The sequence below is a fragment of the Pristiophorus japonicus genome, chromosome 17 (genome assembly GCF_044704955.1).
Source record: "Pristiophorus japonicus isolate sPriJap1 chromosome 17, sPriJap1.hap1, whole genome shotgun sequence".
Lineage (NCBI taxonomy): Eukaryota > Metazoa > Chordata > Chondrichthyes > Pristiophoridae > Pristiophorus > Pristiophorus japonicus.
In genome coordinates, this window is record NC_091993.1 from 105,902,793 (window position 1) to 105,923,270 (window position 20,478).

The window sequence follows — 20,478 nt, forward strand, 5'->3', positions numbered from 1 at the left end:
AAAAGAACTTTGAAGAATGATCAATAATAATGTCAGATGCAATAAATTTGATAAATTTGATTGAGCCAAAGTTAACAACTGATTCAGGTTCAAGGAATGCAGCAGAATTGATTGAGGTGTGATTTTTTTTTTTCATCTCGATTGGCTAAAGCCCCGATTTTAACCTAACCGCCGGGAATAAGAACATAAGAACATAACATAAGAATTAGGAACAGGAGTAGGCCATCTAGCCCCTCGAGCCTGCTCCGCCATTCAAAAATATCATGGCTGATCTGGCCGTGGACTCAGCTCCACTTACCCGCCCACTCCCCGTAACCCTTAATTCCCTTATTGGTTAAAAAGCTATCTATCTGTGACTTGAATACATTCAATGAGCTAGCTTCAACTGCTTCCTTGGACAGAGAATTCCACAGATTCACAACCCTCTGGGAGAAGAAATTCCTTCTCAACTCGGTTTTAAATTGGCTCCCCTGTGTTTTGAGGCTGTGCCCCCTAGTTCTAGTCTCCCAGACCAGTGGAAACAACCTCTCTGCCTCTATCTTGTCTATCCATTTCATTATTTTAAATGTTTCTATAAGATCACCCCTCATCCTTCTGAACTCCAACGAGTAAAGACCCAGTCTACTCAATCGATCATAAGGTAACCCCCTCTTCTCCGGAATCAGCCTAGTGAATCGTCTCTGTACCCACTCCAAGGCTAGTATATCCTTCCTTAAGTAAGGTGACCAAAACTGCACGCAGTACTCCAGGTGTGGCCTCACCAATACCCTGTACAGTTGCAGCAGGACTTCCCTGCTTTTGTACTCCATCCCTCTCTCAATGAAGGCCAACATTCCATTCGCCTTCCTGATTACCTGCTGCAATGCAAACTAACTTTTTGGGATTCATACACAAGGACCTGCAGGTCTCTCTGCACCGCAGCATGTTGTAATTTCTCCCCATTCAAATAATATTCCCTTTTACTGTTTTTTTTTTTCCCAGGTGGTTGACCTCACATTTTCCGACATTGTATTCCATCTGCCAAACCTTAGCCCATTCGCTTAACCTATCTAAATCTCTTTGCAGCCTCTCAGTGTCTTCTACACAACCCACTTTCCCACTAATCTTTGTGTCATCTGCAAATTTTGTTACACTACACTCTGTCCCCTCTTCCAGGTCATCTATGTATATTGTAAACAGTTGTGGTCCCAGCACCGATCCCTGTGGCACACCACTAACCACCGATTCCAACCCGAAAAGGACCCATTTATCCTGACTCTCTGCTTTCTGTTAGCCAGCCAATTCTCGATCCATGCTAATACATTTCCTCTGACTCCGTGTATCTTTATCTTCTGCAGTAACCTTTTGTGTGGCACCTTATCGAATGGGGCGGGTGAGGGTGTGATGCCCATTATGCACCCCCATCCGATTTTGCTGCTGACTTCAATGCAGAGTTAAATTGGACAGGGTATAAAACAGGGGCCAACCCAAATCCATCGAGCGAGTTAGGTTAAAAATCAGAGCTGCAGGGTGATGTAGGTTCACTTTGAATTACTTCATCCAAGTTCAAAATCATTGCAGTTCTTATATTTTCAAACTATTTGCACATGTCAATAGTTTCAAACTGCCTATCCTACCCATTTTGTTACTGCAAGAATAATTCTTCATTCCAAGAAAGAAAAGTTTGTTAAAAATGTCGCCAGAACACACACGCTGGCCTCTTTCTGTGCTGTGTAATTCTTTGATGTGTCAGCTTGGCTCATTGGTAGCACTTTCACCTCTGCGTCAGAAGATTGTGGATTAAAATCCCAGACTTGAGCCTTGAGCACATACCCTATGCTGACACATTACTGCAGTACTGAGAGAGTGCTGCAATGTCTAGTGGGCATCTTTCAGATATGACGTTAAACTGAGGCCCTGTCTGTCTATTCAGGTAGGCATAAAAAGATCCCATAGCACCCATCGAAGAAGAGCAACCCCACTAAAAACTGGCCTTTATCTCATTGCTGTTGTGGGATCTTGCTGTGCGCACAATTGGCTGCTGCATAACAACAGTGACTGCACTTCAAAACGCTATTTATTAGCTGTGGTGCATTCGGGGCATCCTGCCAATATGAAAGGCACCATATACGTGCAAATTCTTTTCTTTCTTTTTAATGTTCACATTGTTATTTTAAATACCTAAAACTTTTCTAAGAAATTGTTCCAAGAATATCCAATAATATCTGTGTTGCTCAGTAAACATAGTTCATTATGGATTGTTTGCGTTTAGTGTCGACCATGGCTCAGTGGGCAGCACACTCACCTCTGAGTCAGAAGGTTGTGGGTTCAAATCCTACTTCAGGGCCTTGAGCACAAAATCTAGGCTGACACTCCTGTGCAGTGTGTACCTGTAATTGGTTGCCGTGCAGTGTGTACCTGTAATTGGTTGCCGTGCAGTGTGTACCTGTAATTGGTTGCCGTGCAGTGTGTACCTGTAATTGGTTGCCGTGCAGTGTGTACCTGTAATTGGTTGCCGTGCAGTGTGTACCTGTAATTGGTTGCCGTGCAGTGTGTACCTGTAATTGGTTGCCGTGCAGTGTGTACCTGTAATTGGTTGCCGTGCAGTGTGTACCTGTAATTGGTTGCCGTGCAGTGTTTACCTGCAACTGGTTATGTGCAGTGTATACCTGTAACTGGTTGCTGTGCAGTGTGTACCTGCAACTGGTTATGTGCAGTGTATACCTGTAACTGGTTATGTGCTAGCACTGTAACTGCCACTTGTGACTGATGAAAATGTTCTGTGGTTTCCTTTCAAGAACATGTGGGTGTTTTAGACAATTTTCTGCATTCTAAATAAGACTGAATGAGTACTTTTCAGCCCTGAGGTCATGTACTTTCATAGAGGGATCAACTTCGTGTGTATTTTCTGACTTTTCTCTAATTATAATTGATCTGCAAACCACAGAAAATATCTCTTGGTTTCTTGTGCAGAAAACCCTGCTGTTTTTGAAGTTACAATGGAATGGGGTTGTACATATTTCGGCAGATGCTTTAGTGGCACGATTCCAGCATTCTCGAGTTCAGCAACAGCGCAGTAATGTGGTGACTGCAGGACCCTGACTATTGCTGCCCGGAGTGCAGGCATCCATCACTTCAGATTGCTTCTTCTGAAAGTGTTCTGCAGCATAATGGCACCATTATCCATCCTCCATCGGTGCTGAGTTAGCTGATCCCCGCAGCGTGGGCACTATATTTTGCCAAAGCGCCTCGGGCGACGAGGAAGAAAAATCAGCCAAGCCTACCAGTCTTGATAATGCACAGCAACAGTGCGGTGACATTCCTTACAGTAGCGCACACTGAGTAAATGGGCATTTGTACAAGGTATCGGAAGGAAGAGTTCGGTGTCCGTGAAACAATGCCCCAGCAAGAAGGGAACATCCTCCTTCAGAGGGAGAGAAAATTGGCGAGGAAGAAAAATAACAATGGCCGGAATTTTCCCATTGGAGAGCGTGTGGGTTTGGGGGGCGGATCCATGGATAAAACTGCAGAAATTGACAGGGTTGGGATCCCGCCTTTAACCCGGGCGCGTGTCGAGGCGTGCCATGGGTCGCTCGGGAGAGGTGGGCGACCTCATTGAGGTTTTAGCTGCTCTTCTAAAGACCCTCAACTGCCTTTTTAATGTCAGGTTTGGACTTTCACTGGTTGTGCACGGGATTCACGCACCTCGAGAACCTCGCCTGTGAAGGAAAGGCAGAACCTCAGTGGCCATTGTGGGAGTCCAAAACGTGACAGCTGGAAAAAAGCACAAATACTCGCATCTTACACCTGCTTCCTTGCCTCAGGGAAAGGCACTTGCTGACACCATTGACTCTTAACTGCCCTCTGAAATAGCCGAGCAACTCACCACCACCTCACCACAAGTTCATCCGGGAGGCCGTGTCAGTGATGCCCACATCCCGTGAATGAATACAAAAAAAATCTCGCTGGCTGCTGACATCAAGTCACCATGAGTGGCTGTTGTATGCCATGTTGCTATATGATATTTAATTCTGACCAGGTTGCTAAGAGGTCCCCCACCCTCTCTGTCTCCCGCCACCAGAACCTCTATAACTCCAGAGATTTGTAGCGCCTCCTCCTCTGCCGGACTCCAGTTGCTGTAAACTGGAGGGCCGCCTCTGGTTCATTGTCTCTCTTCCTCTGCAAGGAGCGAAAGAAGAGAACTTTGAGTGAGAGTGATGGAATGAGTGTAAGGTTCCTTCACGGCAAACGAGCCAAAGGTGGACAGAGGAAACATTACAAGGACACCCTCAACACCTCCCTGACAAAGTGCAACATCTCCACCGACACCTGGGAGTCCCTGGCCAAAGACCGCCCTCAGTGGAGGAAGTGCATCCGGGAGGGCGCTGAGCACCTCGAGTCTCATCGCTGAGAGCATGCAGAAATCAAGCGCAGGCAGCGGAAAGAGCGTGCGGCAAACCAGTCCCACCCATCCTTACCCTCAACAACTATCTGTCCCACCTGTCACAGGGACTGTGGCTCTCGTATTGGACTGTTCAGTCACCTTAGGACCCATTTTAAGAGTGGAAGCAAGTCTTCCTCGATTTCGAGGGACTGCCTATGATGATGATGAAGGAAAGGATGGGCTAAATCTACAGAAGGTGACTATGATGGAGTGACGTGACATTGCCAAATGGCCTCCTTCTGTGGCATTACTTTGTAGGTTTGCATTAGGCTGAGGATGAGTGTCAGTGGTGATTAGTCAGATGGACCCAGAAACCCGCATGACTGCTTCAATTGATGTAATTGAGTTAAATGCGCAGTACAGAATGTGCCGTTAAAAACTTCAGGATGGCGACTCGCTACGCGGCCTGCAAACACTCGCCCCGACTCTCGGGTAATGATTCCGGCCAATGCCATTAAATTGGTTCATCGTTGTACAGAACATTCAAATTGCATAGGAGGAAGAGACATGAGCATCTTTTCTTTCTAGAATGAAACAACACCCCTCTTTATGCAGCAGCAGTTGGGAAAATACGTGCAGTATTTTACATGGTCTCAAAACTGACGCACAATATTGGTCATTTAACCTACGTAAACTAGAGGTGATCCAAAACCCGGCTGCCCATGTATTAACGCGCACCAAGTACCACTCACCCATTACCTCTGTGCTCGCTGACCTACATTGGCTTCCAGTTAAGCAACGCCTCGATTTCAAAATTCTTATCATGGTTTTCAAATCCCTCCATAGCCTCCCCCTTCCCTATTTCTGTAATGTCCTCGATCCCCACAACCCCCCGGGGCTCTTCTAATTCTTCCCTCTTGAGCATCCCTGATTATAATTGCTCCACCATTGATGGCCGTACCTTCTGTTGCCTGGGCCCCAAGCTCTGGAACTCCCTGCCTAAACCTCTCCTCTCTTTCCTCCTCCAAGACGCTCCTTAAAACCTACCTCTTTGACCAAGCTTTTGTTCACCTGCACTAATTTCTACTTGTGTGGCTCGGTGTCACATTTTTTTTATCATACAATACTCCTGCGAAGCGCCTTGGGATGTTTCACTATGTTAAAGGCGCTATATAAATACAAGTTGTTGTTGTTGTTATTTGGCAGTTATAGCAAGAATTTTTATTTTGCCAGAATGAGAAGCGGTTGTTTCTTGCCATGTTAGACCTTTCCATTTAAACAGTCTCGCTGTCCTGCGTACAGGAACTTATCTGTAATCACTGTTAAAGATTATCTCTTCGGTACTCACTCAAAATTTGACATTCCAACGCATTAGGTTGTCAGCAAGTTCATGTACAATAGATACTAACGGCATATCTGGGTCAAGGAGCAACTTCAAATATTGCACCTTTGGCATATTGCAAAAACCCATCAGACCTGTGATTCTGAGGAGCTGTCGGGACGCTTTACCTCTGTCCTGCCCTGATACGCTACAATTCTGTCCCAATAACCCACTCCACCTTTTGCTTGTAGAGGACTAGGCTATACGTGTAAATCCTAATTAATTAAGTTTAAACCCTTTCAGCACAGCACATTTTACACTATTGACCAATTTCTTCTTGTAAACATGGCCTGTTAATGCTGCAAATGCTAAGTGGGCAACTACTGTAAATAATTACCTCATTGTGCTACAAGCCCATTAATTTCAAGATGGTTATGGTGAAGAGTGTATTGGTAATTGTGAGCTGGTAGAATGCCATTACTGTAACTTAGATTTTCTTAAAATGTTCTCATTCCTTTTACTAAATTTAAAAACCAGCTCGTTGGATGCAGTCTCTCTCATCTATTTTTTGATTGCAATTTGATTACCTTTGTGTTAAAGTAGTTTGGTGGGGAGGAGGAAGATGATTAATGTTGATAATTATTATACTTTACAGAGTTATTTGTTTTCGGAGACTTACTCAATTGATCGAAGATAATACAGAAACAGCTTGGGTTGGATTTCCCCAACCCCGGTGCGGACTTTGGTCAGTCAACAGGCCGAGTGTTCTGGCTGGCCGCCCGATAATCACGTCGGGTGACCCCGGTCCATTTTGTCGGCTGGGTCTCCCAAACATTCGATTGGCGGATGGAGAACCAGTGTCCTGAGGCACACCACCAGCTCCACACTGCCGCAATATCAGCCGGTCTCCAGTCCAAGAAGGAGGTAGATCCCGAGATGGGGGATGTGCGGGCGGCGGCGGCGGGGGTCAGTCACCAAGACCTGTTCTGGTGATCCTCAATCGATGTCCGCCCACTCCCTTCCTGTGAGAGCTGCTGCCACTCGGGTGGGTTTTTGTGGAGCCCACTAGGCCACTGGTCTGCTCCTCCTGACCCCACACAAATATAGTAACACTTGGCTGTGGGTCCCTCTTCAACTGGGTTCCACTGCGTTGCTCCACCAAGTTCTGCCCTCAAATGGTAGAGTCCTACGTAGGTGATAGCAGCTCGATTTGCATATTAAAAGGGACCACGCCACCCAGCAGTGGACCTTTGGGAAGATTGCTGCGGTCATAGCGATGGTGGGGGGAGCAGCGGTAATGTCCCCTCTAGCTGCACTTTGTTCTGTGCAGCCTGTTTCTTTAAGTGCGCGGTCCCTTTAAATATTCACGCATGCGTGGTATTTACATTGGAGAAGCCGGTGAGCGGCCTGCGCGGGACCTTTCCCACGGCCGCGCAGTTTTGAGGGAACATTGAGGGGGATAAATCTTTCCCCACCAGTGCTACAGCCTCATTTCCATCGGGTCTGAGGGCACAAAATAGTCTCCCTTGTTTCCTAAACTTTGTATTAAAAAAAATGCTGTGCTGTACCTTTAAGAATGGTGACTGTGTGCAGTCGTGTTTCCTACCCTACAATGATTGTGACGATGTACAGTACCATTTCTTTGGTATTCCCAAGATACATTTACAAGGGTGAATAAAGAAAGATTACTCAGTGAACATGTCTGTTACTAGCACTGTGCGGACTCGCTGGAATACAGAATGTCTGTCATATCAATCGAGTTTGTGCCAAAATGCCACCAACGGCCTGGGAGGATTAATTAGATTAAAGCCAGATGTTTAATAGGTGTGCTTCAAAGATTGTTGCCATGGCGATAAGCTTCTAATAGCTGATTTAATGACAAGAGTGGGAGTCGACGAGAAAAAGGCCCGTTCCCTCTGGAGACTCGAGTTCATAACCAGCCCAGGTGGGAAGGCTGTTCTGTGCCACAGGTGAAATTAGCCGGTGGCAGCGTCTCTGTGGATTTGATATTGCCACAAAATTACTGCTCATCCGGAGGGAACTCCGAGGACAAACTGTCATTTTCTGTGAAGCCTGCTGTGTGTGTTGGAGTAGCTTTTGGGGCAGGGGAAAGTAGCCTAATAGAGTGAAGGACTGCTGTTCTCCATACTTAGAATTTACGCTTTTTTTCCTGAGTTCGAAAGCCTCTTGTGTTCCAAATTGTTTTCATTGACATATTTTGTATATCTGTCAAAATGATGTAATTGGGATGAATCAGTTTAAAAATTAAAAATCTTGGATCTGTATGGTATCTAACTGTTACATAATTTCTCTATTGCCTTCATTTCCCTACTCCGAAGTTCATCAATCACTTGGTGAGGATCTTAACTTTTTGACCGGTCCCAAATCTGCCTCCTATCAGCCTCAACCTATCCTAATGTCTTTTAATTCGATGGAGTGTTCCAAATTTAATGTTTCTGTCCATTCAACTATTGCAAGTAACTCCATGAGGTTTCCTCTTGGGTTTTTAAATCCCTTTCTTTAAAACATAAAGGACTAGAAATGCATTTTTTGGTGCTAGCGGTATTTTTCCACCAAAAATACCACTACCACTACGAGGCTTAAAATTTGGGCTTAAATGTGGCCAGTGATAATAAATCTCCATTGCACGAGGATTCGTGGCGCAAACCGCAAATTTTCTGTCACCTTTCTCCGAGGCTGATATCGCTGCGAGTTGGGCCTCGGGAGGGGGAAAACACCCCAAAAAATTGCAAAACATTAAACAATCACAAAACATTCACAAGGCACTTAACTATTGAATCGCTGCAAAAGAATTAAAATATAAAAACTTTAACTTACCTTTTTTGCTGTCTTCATACCTACCGCTATTCCAAGGGCTGTAACTCCGGTTTTTCCCGGGTGTTTTTTTTTTTGCTTCTAACTACAGGTGCACTGTGAAACAAATGTTTTGTGTAAGTGCTATTTCAAGTCTTGCATGCCAGCTGTACTTAAAAACAGCCGGCGCAAGACTTCCCCGAATTTCCCGGTTCGCTGTTTTTCGCCAAAAACGGCGAAATATCAGCGAAAAATCAGGCGCGTGGTTGGCAAATTTTTAGCCCAAAGAGCTCGTGTTTTTCCAGTCTTCCCTCATAACTCGAGCATTTGATGGTAGTGTTCAACTTCAAGGTTCTTCTCTGAACTGCTTTCAAAGCTTGAATATCTGCTTTGAATGCTGGTTTGGTCAGTGAGACTCCAGGTGCTATTCCACTGGAGTTTTAGGTTGACATGCTGTGACTTATACTGAGGTTCGGCATTGTATTTGTTGTGTTGCTCACTGGTCTGAAGTGACTGGACCAAGTCTACTAAATACTCCTGCATCATCACCAAGTTTGTCTGAAATCAGCATTCGGTTATCTGCAGCTCACTAGAGCGTGGGCAGGTACAACAGGAGCAGTGAAGGAACGGCGAGAGATTGCAGAGCGACGCGATCAGGGCCCAGGAGAGATGTGAGTTTGGGGCCCAGAAGAGACGGGGGCCCAGGAGCAGCACGGGCCAGCCCACACTGTGATATGTGCGCGCACTAGGTCCGTGCAACAGAGCTGGTTTCCAGTCGTCTTGGATAATCCTTGCCACTGGACCAAGACCTAGTTCTGTCAAGCCCGTGTGGCTGGTGTAAAGCGGGCACCACATGTTTTTAAAAAAAAAAAATCCATGCACAGGCATCTTCCATCCTTCAAGATGCAGCTCGGGACCTGGAATATTAGTTCCTTCATTGAAATACCTGTGAACTCACTGAATTCATCCCTTTTTGGCGTAGAAGCAAGTCATCCTCGATTCCTGAGACCGCCTTAGAAATAGTTGCCTCTGACTGTGTGGTCCCAAAATTCCACATTGCCTTTTTTTGGTGCAATTTAAGATTAATGGCCGATGTTTTAAGCTGAAGTAGTAGCGCAAAGAAAATCTGAAGTTTTGCCATTTTTCTGTTTGAATTTGGTGCCGCGCAGAAAGATTCTATAGGTGGAGCTAATTGATAGCGCCGAAAAACTGAGGCCCATCCTGCACATGCCCAAGTATTTCGGTTTCCAGGGTAACGTGTAATTCTACAGCTTTACACTGTAGCTAAACCGTGCTGATTTTTCCCGTGCCGACTCGCTGAGATTTCCAGCATTTTCTGTTTTTATTCCAGAATCCAGTATTTTGCTTTTATATCCGTGCTGGGAGTGATTAATGCTGAAACTCCCCAACCCAGCCTACGGCTCACAAATGGCCCCCCGCTGCTGCCCCTACCCCTGGCCGAAAGGCCCCCCCTGGCTTGGCTCCCCCCCCCCCCCCCCCACCCCGATTTCTTTGGAATCCAAGCGCCGAGCTCCTGTGTTCGGCCGAGGGAGTGATCCTGCCGGCCAGCACTCCGACCCTGTGTGCCTCAAGCCCGGAGAGCAGTGGTGGAACTTCAACTTCAATTTACTGCAATAAATAAAGTTTCTCTCTTCCCTCCGCACAAACAAACATTTTTAATTAGTTTGAATATGATAGAAGTCTTGTTCCCTCCCTCCAAAACCGATACCTCAGCTCCGATAAACTAGATAGCGTCTGTAACGCCAATTTCTATCTGACTCCGATTTGGTAAGATAAGGTTTTTCAAGGCCAGTGCCGTTTTTGAAAAAATCCTTATTGACGAAACTCTCAAAAATGGGCAAAAATGGTGTTACGGTTGGGTTTGACCCCGAGTCATAAAAATGTTAACTCAAAAAATCGGCCCTTACCTGTTAAGGATGGCGTTACACCCTTGGCAAAACTTGCAAAGTAAGTTGGCTCCAAAAAACACTGATGCCTCCAAAAATTTGGCGCTAACTGGTGGCGAATTTTGGGCCCAATATTACCTAAACCATGATACCACCTCCAGTCTGATGTGGAGAATGAGAATGGTTGCACTCTGGTTACAAGGTTTACATTGTGTCCGCTCCAGCTGCTACACTGAAGCTGACACAACAAAATCTTCAGACCTGGCGAGATCTGTTACCCTTGTTATGCTGGATCTCTGCTGAAGCTGCTGTGTTTTTTCTATCAAACTGCCAGCATAATAGTAATAATAATCGGCTGTTAGATAGCTGGACCCACCACAAATTGGCACAAAGAGTGCACGTCAATTAGTTTTTCTATTTGGATAAAATTATTAAAAGCCCATGTGGACTCACTCACGCTGGTACACCATCTTTGTGTGTGATCATGGGGGTGTGTTAGCAAACTGTTTCAGGGAAGACAGCACATTAACGTTTCCAAATTCTTTTGGTTCGTCAAAAAGAAACCTGAACCTTATTTTGAGAGTAATTCATATAGTTTTTTTAAAAAAGCATCTGGGAAAAAAAGTTGGATTTATGTTGTGTTGACGAGGAAATTAATTGGAGACCGGTTCTTCGCTTTGTGACCCAAATGTTTGAAAACAAACACACATTTCTTAACAGTTTTGTGAGGCTTCGCCTAATGCACAATCATATGACTGAAAATGGGGATTCTTGATTTGAATTCAGGGCGTTATTGCTGGCTTCAGCTAATGGACAAATCAAATCGAAGAAAAGTGATAGACACATGGGCTCAATGTATTTTTTAATATAGATTGATAATGGTGGTTATGATACAAATCCAATCGTATTATTGAAGGCAAATTCATTCTGACTAATGAAGGTACAGGATGAATTCATACTATTCCCAGAATGGTGTTTAAATGTGCACTGAACTATTCCGACATCATCAGAGGTCAGACCAATAGCTGCTTGTCCTCTGCAGTTTTTGTGATGGAATTTTCCTCTTTTCGTTGAATCAACTTTAACCATCTTTATTGTTTCCACGGCCAGACCAGCTTTGTGTTTTCTGCATCTTTCTCGTTGAATTATTGATTGGTTGGTTTTTAAGCTCAAAGTGGTTGATGTACTTGCCTGCGGTGATGTCAGGACCCAAATTGTGGGACAGAACATTTCCATTAAAGCCAGCAGGCCTCTCAAAGCAGCTGTTTGACATTGTGGTGCAAGAGACATTGAGCTGAAGTTTCCCCAGGAATTGCTCCTTTTTTTTTTGGAGCAAAATGATTTTTCTGGACTATCTTTTTAGTTGCAATTCTGGCCATTTAATTTGCGCCAGCGCAAGTGAGTTAATTAGGTTTTTTGTTAGGTCAGTTTTTTTTTTCAAAAGGGGGCGTTCCCAGCCACTTACCCCTGTTTTAGGCGTTTGACCAGCAAATAATTGCTCCAAACCAACTTAGGCCAGCGTATGTTGCCACTTCTGTCTGCACAGAAAAACCTTACCTAGAGTTAAGGAATCGGCGCAAGTAACTACATTTAAAGCACCACCGAGCACCAAACAAAGCGCAAAACGTAGTAAGCAATTAACTAACAAATAAAATAGAAGGAACTCTGCCCCTAAAGAACCAAGACCAAAGTAATAAGCAATCAATAAATAACAAATAAAAAAAATTAGAAGGAACCTTGCACCTAAAGCACCAACATCAAACAGTAAATCTAGGCTGATAGTCTAGTGCAGTACTGAGTGAGTGCTGCACTGTCAGAGGTGCCACCTTTCGGATGAGACATTAAACTGAGGTCCTGCCTGCTCGCTCAAGTGGACATAAAAGATCCCATGGTACTATTTCGAAGAGGAGCAGGGGAGTTATCCCTGGTGCCCTGGCCAATATTTATCCCTCAATCAACGTAACAAAACAGATTTTCTGGTCATTATCACATTGCTGTTTGTGCGAGTTTGCTGTGCACAATTTGGCTGCCGCGTCTCCCTTCATCATCATCATCGGCGGTCCCTCGAAACGAGGATGACTTGCTTCAACGCCAAAAAAAGATCAGTTCACAGGTGTTTCAAAGAAGGACTCGAACGACATCCTGAAGGATGGAAGATGCCTGTGAGTGGATTTTTTAACATGTGGTGACCATTGCACACCAGCCACCACACGAGCTTGACAGAGCTAGGTCTTGGTCCAGTGGCAAGGATTAACCGAGACGACTGGAGACCGGCTCTGCTGCACGGACCTAGTGCGCGCACACATCACAGTGTGAGCTGGCCCGTGCTGCCCCTGGGCCCCGATCACATTCCTTCACAGTCTCTCACCGCTCCTGCTATATCTGCCCACGCTCCAATCACCGACCTGGATCTTGATGACGTCACTCTTCACTGCCATCGCCCTCCTGCACCAGCTCGCGCTGCTCCCTGAAGTGGCATGTTGCTCCTGGGCTGCTTGCCGCTCCTTTTATGGCCCTGACCTGCCCCGCTGGTGTTCTCATGCAGGTCGGAGCCTCCACGCTGCTCCCCGTTACCCAAATTACAACAGTGACTACACTTCAAAAGTACTTCATTGGCTGTAAAGCACTTTGAGGCATGCGGTGGTCGTGAAAGGCGCTATATAAATGCAAGTCTTTCAAGATATTCTCCCTCTCCTGCAGAGCAATAAATGCATCGTGAAGCCAATACAGGTTGGACCTCTGTAGTCCAGGACACTCTGGTGCAGAAACATCTGTGGTTTGGCATTAGCTGGGCCTAAGGGAGAGGAGGGTTTATTTTTTTTTTAAGTTTCGATTGGCTGGAGCGGCTCTCAGTCAGTGAACGTGTTCAGCGATTGGCCGGAGCGGCTGTCAGTCAGGGAATACTGCTACTAAGAATGATGAACTGAACCATTTTGAGGGAAGGCAACTGCAAATGTCAGTCTTGACTGGTACTTAACCAGCTAAAACCAACATGGGACGCTGGTAACTTTCCCCTCTCTTGTCTATCTAGCAATATCGTACCTGTTGGAGAAATTGATTTGTAGAGCTGGAAACAAACATTACAGCCACAGTGATGGGTCTACTTTTCCAGGCCCCATCAATGGCTGGCCAGATATCAACAGTGTCCTGAAATACTGCCGAACTGCTTGGCTCAGGGATTAGGTTATGTCGTTGCCATATAGGATTGGCCTAGTCCCAATCTGTCATGACATATGATCTTAGACCAGCTCAATCGTAAAAAGGCTCTGCTAGTCACCCTCTTTCTCCCCCTCCCCTCGTCCCCCAAAGGAGGATTGTTTGTAGTTGGTATCTAGACATTGAGGAGTGAAAATTTGAGCCTTGCCTAGGAAGACAGCAGGTTGCAGGACTGGATTTAAAGTTGGTTCTTATTGGTGAGAGTCTAATGCTTGACGCTCACAGGCTGGCACTTGCAATTTCATTGTTTAAGAAGTTTTCATAGAAAACAATAGCTTTTTGCTCGAATTGGGAAAATTGTTCCTACCTGGGTCCACAGCTTATGAATTAAAAATGCACACTAGTGTTCATTTATATTGATCATTTAATGTAACTGTTATTAAGTTCCTAAATCAAGATTAACAGCTGTGTTTGTGTTTCTGCACATCAACGGAGGAGAGTAGCAGATAGTGTGAGAGTACTTGACCTCAGTCAGTAATGTTGAACTTTGACAATTGTGGCCAACACAAAATTCTAATAATTGAGAGTAACTTGGTTTTGAGTCTAGATCAGCAAAACCTGGGGCGAAGCTGGTCCCAGAAGACCCAAGAATAGCTGAAGTGGTATCATAACTGCAAAATTGAACAGTGGCATGTGGCTGGCGATTACACTTTGCAGAATCTCCCAGGTGCACGGGGGTTTGTATTGAACAATAAGCAATTAATTGCCGTACATGTAAAGGAGAATTGGAAGAGGACCCACATGATGCTTTACAAGGGGCTCAATTAAACCAAACTCAATCCTGTTTAGCGTGGCAGTGTTGTAGTGTTTTACAAGCAAAGGTCAGTCACCCAAAGGGTATATTTATGTGCTTTTTAACACAGGCCTTTAGTACACTGGTTTGTGCTGTAGCTGGATTGCAATGCATAGTTTTAAATATTGTTCTACATTGCACAGGAACTAAGAGACCTGGTGTAATGTAGTTGCTTCATGGGTTCTTTGCTTAAGAATTCACAGCAACACATAGTTGGTTTATTAACAAAGGTTTAACAATCCTTGGCTTTATAAATAGATACAGAGTACAGGTATGCTAAACCTTTATAAAACACTGGCTAGGCCTCAGCTGGAGTATTGTGGCCAATTCTGGGCTGAAGGTTGTCAAGGCCTTGGAGAGGGTGCAGAAGAGTTTTACGAGAATGGTCCCAGGAATGCGGGGCATTAGTTATGTGGAGTGACTAGAGGAGCTGGGATTGTTCTCCTTGCAGCAGAGAAGATTAAGGGGAGATGTTCAAAATCATGAAGGGTTGTGATAGAATAAATAAGGAGAAACTGTTTCCAGTGGCAGAAGGGTCAGTATCCAGAGGACACGGAGTTAAGATAACTGACAAAAGAACCAGAGGCGACATGAGGAAAATACATTTCCACAGCGAGTAGTTATGAATTTGAATGCAGTGGCTAAAAAGGATGGTCAAAGCAGATTCAGTGGTGACTTTCTAAAGGGAATTGGATAAATACTTGAAGGGGAATATTTTGCACTGTTATGGGGAAAGAACAGGGGAGTGGGACTAATTGGACAGCTCTTTCAAAGAGCTGGTACAAGCATGATGGGCTGAATGGTCACTTTCTGTGCTGTACCATTCCATGATTTTACGATGAGATATAGAAAACAAAAATATATGCATTTCAAAAATATCTTTCTGCAACACATTTTGGACTAATTCAGAAAAGAAAGATGAAACTTCCATTTATATATAGCCTTTAATGTCCTCAGCATGTCCCAAAATTCTTCATGGCTAATAGATTATTTTGAGGTGTAGTCACTATTATGTAGGGAAACATGGAAACCAATGCACACTGTGAGGTCCTACAAACAGCAATGAGATAAATGACCAGATAATCTGTTCTTGGTGGTGTTGATTTGAGGGATAAATATTGCCCAGGACATTGGAACAATTCGTCTGCTCTTCAAAACAAGTAGGGGCTCGATTTAACAGTTCATCTGAATGTCAGCATCTCTGACAATGTAGCACTCCCTCAATACTGCACTGAAATGCCAGCCTAGATTATGTGCTCAAATCTCTGCCTTTAACCCTTGACCATTCGACTTCAAAATGAGCATGCTACCACTGAGCTATGTTGATTATGGACAGGGGTGGCCTTTGTTGTTTCTTCTTCTCTCTCTGCTGAAGGATGAAAGAAGGGTCTGAAATTACTTGCTACAGGAGCACAGCACTCACAACCGAAATCATCTGTTACCAGGCCTGATTACCCTCAAAAAATTAAATCCACAATAGTCATTAGGAATTACTCACGTCGTTCCTGACTGTTTAGAAGTGACATTGGTTTATAGAATAATACATTTCCTTTGGCAATAAATATCTGATTTAACTTAAGCCACGCTATTCATGCCAAAAACTCTATTTGGAACTCATCATTAATAGCTGTGACTATATCTTACTGTGCAGTTGATTCTCCTGTCAACCTGCTGGATTAATACTGTGGGTGGGCGGGTAGAATCATACAATGGTTCAATCACAGAAGGAGGGCATTTGGCCCATCGAGCCCGTGCCGGCTCTCTGCAAGAGCACTTCAGCTAATCCCACTCCCCCATCCTGCCTTTTTTTTCCTTCAGGTACTTATCCAATTCCCTTTTGAAAGCTACAGTTGAATCTGCCTCCACCACCCCTTCAGGCAGTGCATTCCAGATCCTAACCATTCGCTGCGTAAAAAAGTTTTCCCTCATATCGCCTTTGGTTGTTTAGCCAATCACCATAAATCTGCGTCCTCTAGTTCTCGACCCTTCTACCAATGGAAACCGTTTATCTCTATCTACTCTGTCTAGACCCCTCATGATTTTTGAGCACCTTTATCAAATCTCCTCTCAACATTCTCTCCAGTCTATCCAGAACAACCCCAGCTTCTCCAGTCTATCCACGTAACTAAAGTTCCTCATACCTGGAACCATTCTTGTAAATCTTTTCTGCACCCTTTCTAAGGCCTTCACATCCTTCCTAAAGTGCGGTGCCCAGAATTGGATATGACAGCTGGGGAATTTAGATTCAGTTAATTAAATAAATCTGGAATAAAAAGCTAGTGTCAGTAATGGTGACCATGAAACTGTTGGATTGTCCTAAAAACCCATCTGGTTCACTCGTGTCCTTCAGGGAAGGAAATCTGCCGTCCTTACCCAGTCTGGTCTATATGTGACGCCAGGCCCACAGCAATGTGGTTGACTCTTAACTGCCCTCTGAAATGACCAAGCAAGTCACTCAGTTGCACCAAACCGCTCCAACAAAGTCAGCGCTATGGGAGTACCTTCACCACACCGACTGCCGTGATTCAAGAAGGCGGCTCACCACCCCTTTCTCGAGGGCAATTCGGGATGGGCAATAAATGTCAGCATTGCCAGCAATGCCCCACAACCCATGAATGAATAAAAAAAACTCCAGTTGAGGCCTAACCAATGGTTTATAAAGGTGGTTCATAACTTCCTGGGAAGAGAAAAGACAAATAAAATATTCACCTGCCACATTCTATTCTTCAATCGATATTGCTTTGAGAAAGACGATTGCAATTTTTTCTCCCAGCAAGCACCTGTATGTGAAAGGTTTCTTAGGGCTGACATAGGGTCTTAATTTGCTTTTGAACGTATATTTTGATGCATATTTCTAGAATATGAGAGGATATATTCACAAAAGAAAGGTAAAATTCTGTAGCTAATTTGATTAAAAATGGGAGAATAATCACTTAGTGCCAGTGATTAACCACGGATTCCAGGTGATTATTCATCACTTCAGCTAAAGTTCCCACACAAGGCTAAGAAATGATTATTTGACGAGATGCAACGATTGATTTAAATTTTGTAATTGCTGTATCAGAAAACTGTAATTAATGTTAGTTTAATGTAAAATGATTTTCTTATTCCAACATACTATCAGTGATAACAATTTGATGGTTGGTAAATATTCTACTTGAAACCTTCATCGACTGCAAATATATTGCAATACTACATCATGTCAGGACCATCCACTGGCAACACACTTTCTTTTTATTGTGAAAGTGGCCACAGGGAAATTCATTTATTAATGTAGAACCAACATTAACTATAACTAACTCCCCATGGTCCCTCGCAGGAAAGTGGCAAGACAGGAAGGCCACCTTGCCCCTGATTGATATTGTGATCAATTCCCCGGTAGAGTATACACAGAAGTCTGCTCTTGCTATTGATCATACATCTTCTAAGAAATACAGTCAGTTTGATTCTTTTGATTTTGTGAATGCCATCATAGGTACTCAATATGTAATGAATGTAGCCTGTCATGCGAAAATATGTTAAGCCACATCAGGGTACCTTCAACACGTTGCCAATCAAAAAGCTGTACACAATTTATTCAAGTAATTGAATTAATTCTACAGTAACAAGGGCTATATGCATAGGGTATAATTGTTACCAGCATATCCTTATAGCGCATTTGTGTGTTTATTATATTCTGTACAAATACACTGGTTAGTGCTGACCTGGTTAGAATTCAACGCTGCATGTGGTCCAGAATGCAATCTTCCTTTTAGTACAGTCAGTAAATTTCAGTTCTTTTTTGCTATTAATAAACACAAAGCTCATATATTTCGGTATGCAGTAGGGTTTATAATGTTAGAAAAATCGAGGCATAAACAATTACATCTTCAATCATAATTTTGTGTTACAGAAATTGCTGTCTTCATGACAACTATTCTGTAAATACAAGAAGTGAGTGATTATACATTAAAGAGTTTGGTAAACACTGCACTCACCTTGCCTGTTGTATCCACTCCAGGCAATTCATATCTTTTTAGCTGCATGATCTTATTTGACGGATACCTCAAATTATCTTCCAACTGCACATTTGCCAAACAATTCTGCCTACATAATGTGTGCTATGGTTAGCCCATGTACAGATTCTCCAGTATGTACTGTACCATGTTTGTTATATTTATGGTGCATGCAACCTGTGCTTTTGCTGCACTCAGATTGTTTGCTATATTCTGTGTCCTGTTTAATGCGGGCTGAGAGAGGAATAAAGTTCTGCTCATTTTGAAATAAAACGTAGTTGAAAATATTTGTGAAATTAGTTGAAATTTCTTGTGGAACTGCAGATTTGAATGAATTTAATAATTCCCCAGTTGATAGTGCCACATTTTTAGTATGGCTTGTAATGATTTGTATTTCATTTATTATTTGTGATAATCAAAGTGAGTGATGTTGAGTGCTCTGGAATTCCAGCATTAAGTCGGTTATAGTGAGCAGACCAGATACACTTTTATGAAGCGGTTCGATAGGGTGGGCGTGAAGAAACTGTTTCCATTTGTGTGTAAATCCAGACAAGGGGACACAAATAAAAAAAAAATAGCCCATCAACTGAGGCGTTTAGGAGGAATATCTTTACACAGAGAGTGGTGAGAATGTGAACTCACTGCCACTTGGAGATGTTGAAGAAGGTGGTATTGACACAGTTCAGGGGAGATTGAATGCATACATGAGGGAGAATTGGAAGAAAGCAATACGGGGACAGGGTGGGAAGAGGTACCAAGAGTGGGAGGAGGTTTGTACGGAGTATAAACAAAGTCATAGACCAATTGGGCCCAATGGCCTGTTTCCGTGCTGTAGATTCCATATTCTTCTGGTGCTTTGCTCAGTACGCCTTTATCCAAATTTCAAAAGAGCATCTCTCTCTCTCTCTCTCTCTCTCTCTCTCTCTCTCTCTTTCTCCCCTCTCTGTCCCTCCCCCTCATTACCCCTCTCATTACCCCCTCTTTCCTTCTCTCCTCCTCTATTTTCTCCCACTCTCTCATTACTCACTCTTTCCTTCTCACCCCATCCGCTCTCCTCTTTCTTCCGCTCTCCTCTTTCTTCCCCCCCCTCTTGTTCTCCCCCTCTTATTACCCCCTCTTTCTGCTCTCCCCCTGTCTATTTCTGCTCTCCCCCTCTCTCTGTCTCCCCTCTTGCCTCCACTCGCTTCTTCTGTACACTCTCTCCCCTCCACCTCTCCCTCCCTCTTCTTCCCTCTTTCTCTCTCCCACTCCTTCCACCTCTCCTCTCCCTTTCTTACCCCTCTATTTTCCACATTCTCTCTCTCTCTCTCTCTCTCTCTCTCTCTCTCTCTCTCTCTCTCTCTTTTTCTCTCGCTCTCGCTCTCGCTCTCTCTCTCTCTCTCTCTCTCAAAATCTTTTGTTCTCTCATCCCTTCTCGTGTTCTCTCTGTCATCCTCCACACATCATCTCTTCTCCTCCTATACTGGTAATGGATTCCTTATTAGAATTTAAATTTCAAGGCATCTGAAGTCTTAATTGACTTTCTAAACTTTTACATTAGTAATTTTGTTCCTCTTATTTTAAACGGTGTGAGTTGAATCCCAGCCTTCACTAGACAATCCATGTTACCATCTCAGTAAAATCATTCATAATCTCGGAATAGATCCCTAGTGGCTCAGTGAGTACCATGGGATGCAGCTCTCCGCTTTACAGACCAGAAAGCTTCCAGGTTTTTGACCCGTGTTTGATTTTATTTGGGCCCAATACAATTCAAATCAAAATCCTGTGGTACAAAAGAGGAAAGATGACCAGGAATCTCGCTCCGTAGCACTATTGTGAGCCCTGAACAAGACCAGACTCTGATAGCAGGTTGAACCTCCTTTATCCGGCATCCTGGCCTGTGCCGGATGAGGGGAGGTCAGCAGCCTGAGGTGGGGGGAGGTCAGCGGCCTGAGGTGGGGGGGGAGCGGAGGCCAGTGGCCTGAGGTGGGGGAGGGGAGGGGAGGTCAGCGGCCTGACGGGGGGGGGGGGGAGGGGGAGGGGAGGGGAGGTCAGCGGCCCGAGTTGGGGGAGGGGAGGTCAGCGGCCTG

At 44.3% G+C, this 20,478-nt stretch overlaps 1 protein-coding gene across 4 annotated transcripts in view; it reads left to right on the forward strand.

Annotated features, from left to right (window-relative positions):
• plxna2 (plexin A2) overlaps positions 1–20,478 on the forward strand; it is a 513,884-nt gene that overhangs the window by 148,504 nt on the left and 344,902 nt on the right. Inside the window, exon 4 of one of the 4 annotated variants that reach the window (XM_070859436.1) lies at positions 7,625–7,645. The exons of the other annotated variants lie outside the window; for them this stretch is intronic. Within the exon in view, the coding sequence (XP_070715537.1) occupies positions 7,625–7,645 (21 nt within the window). The remainder of the gene's footprint in view (positions 1–7,624; positions 7,646–20,478) is intronic. 4 annotated transcript variants of the gene reach the window in all.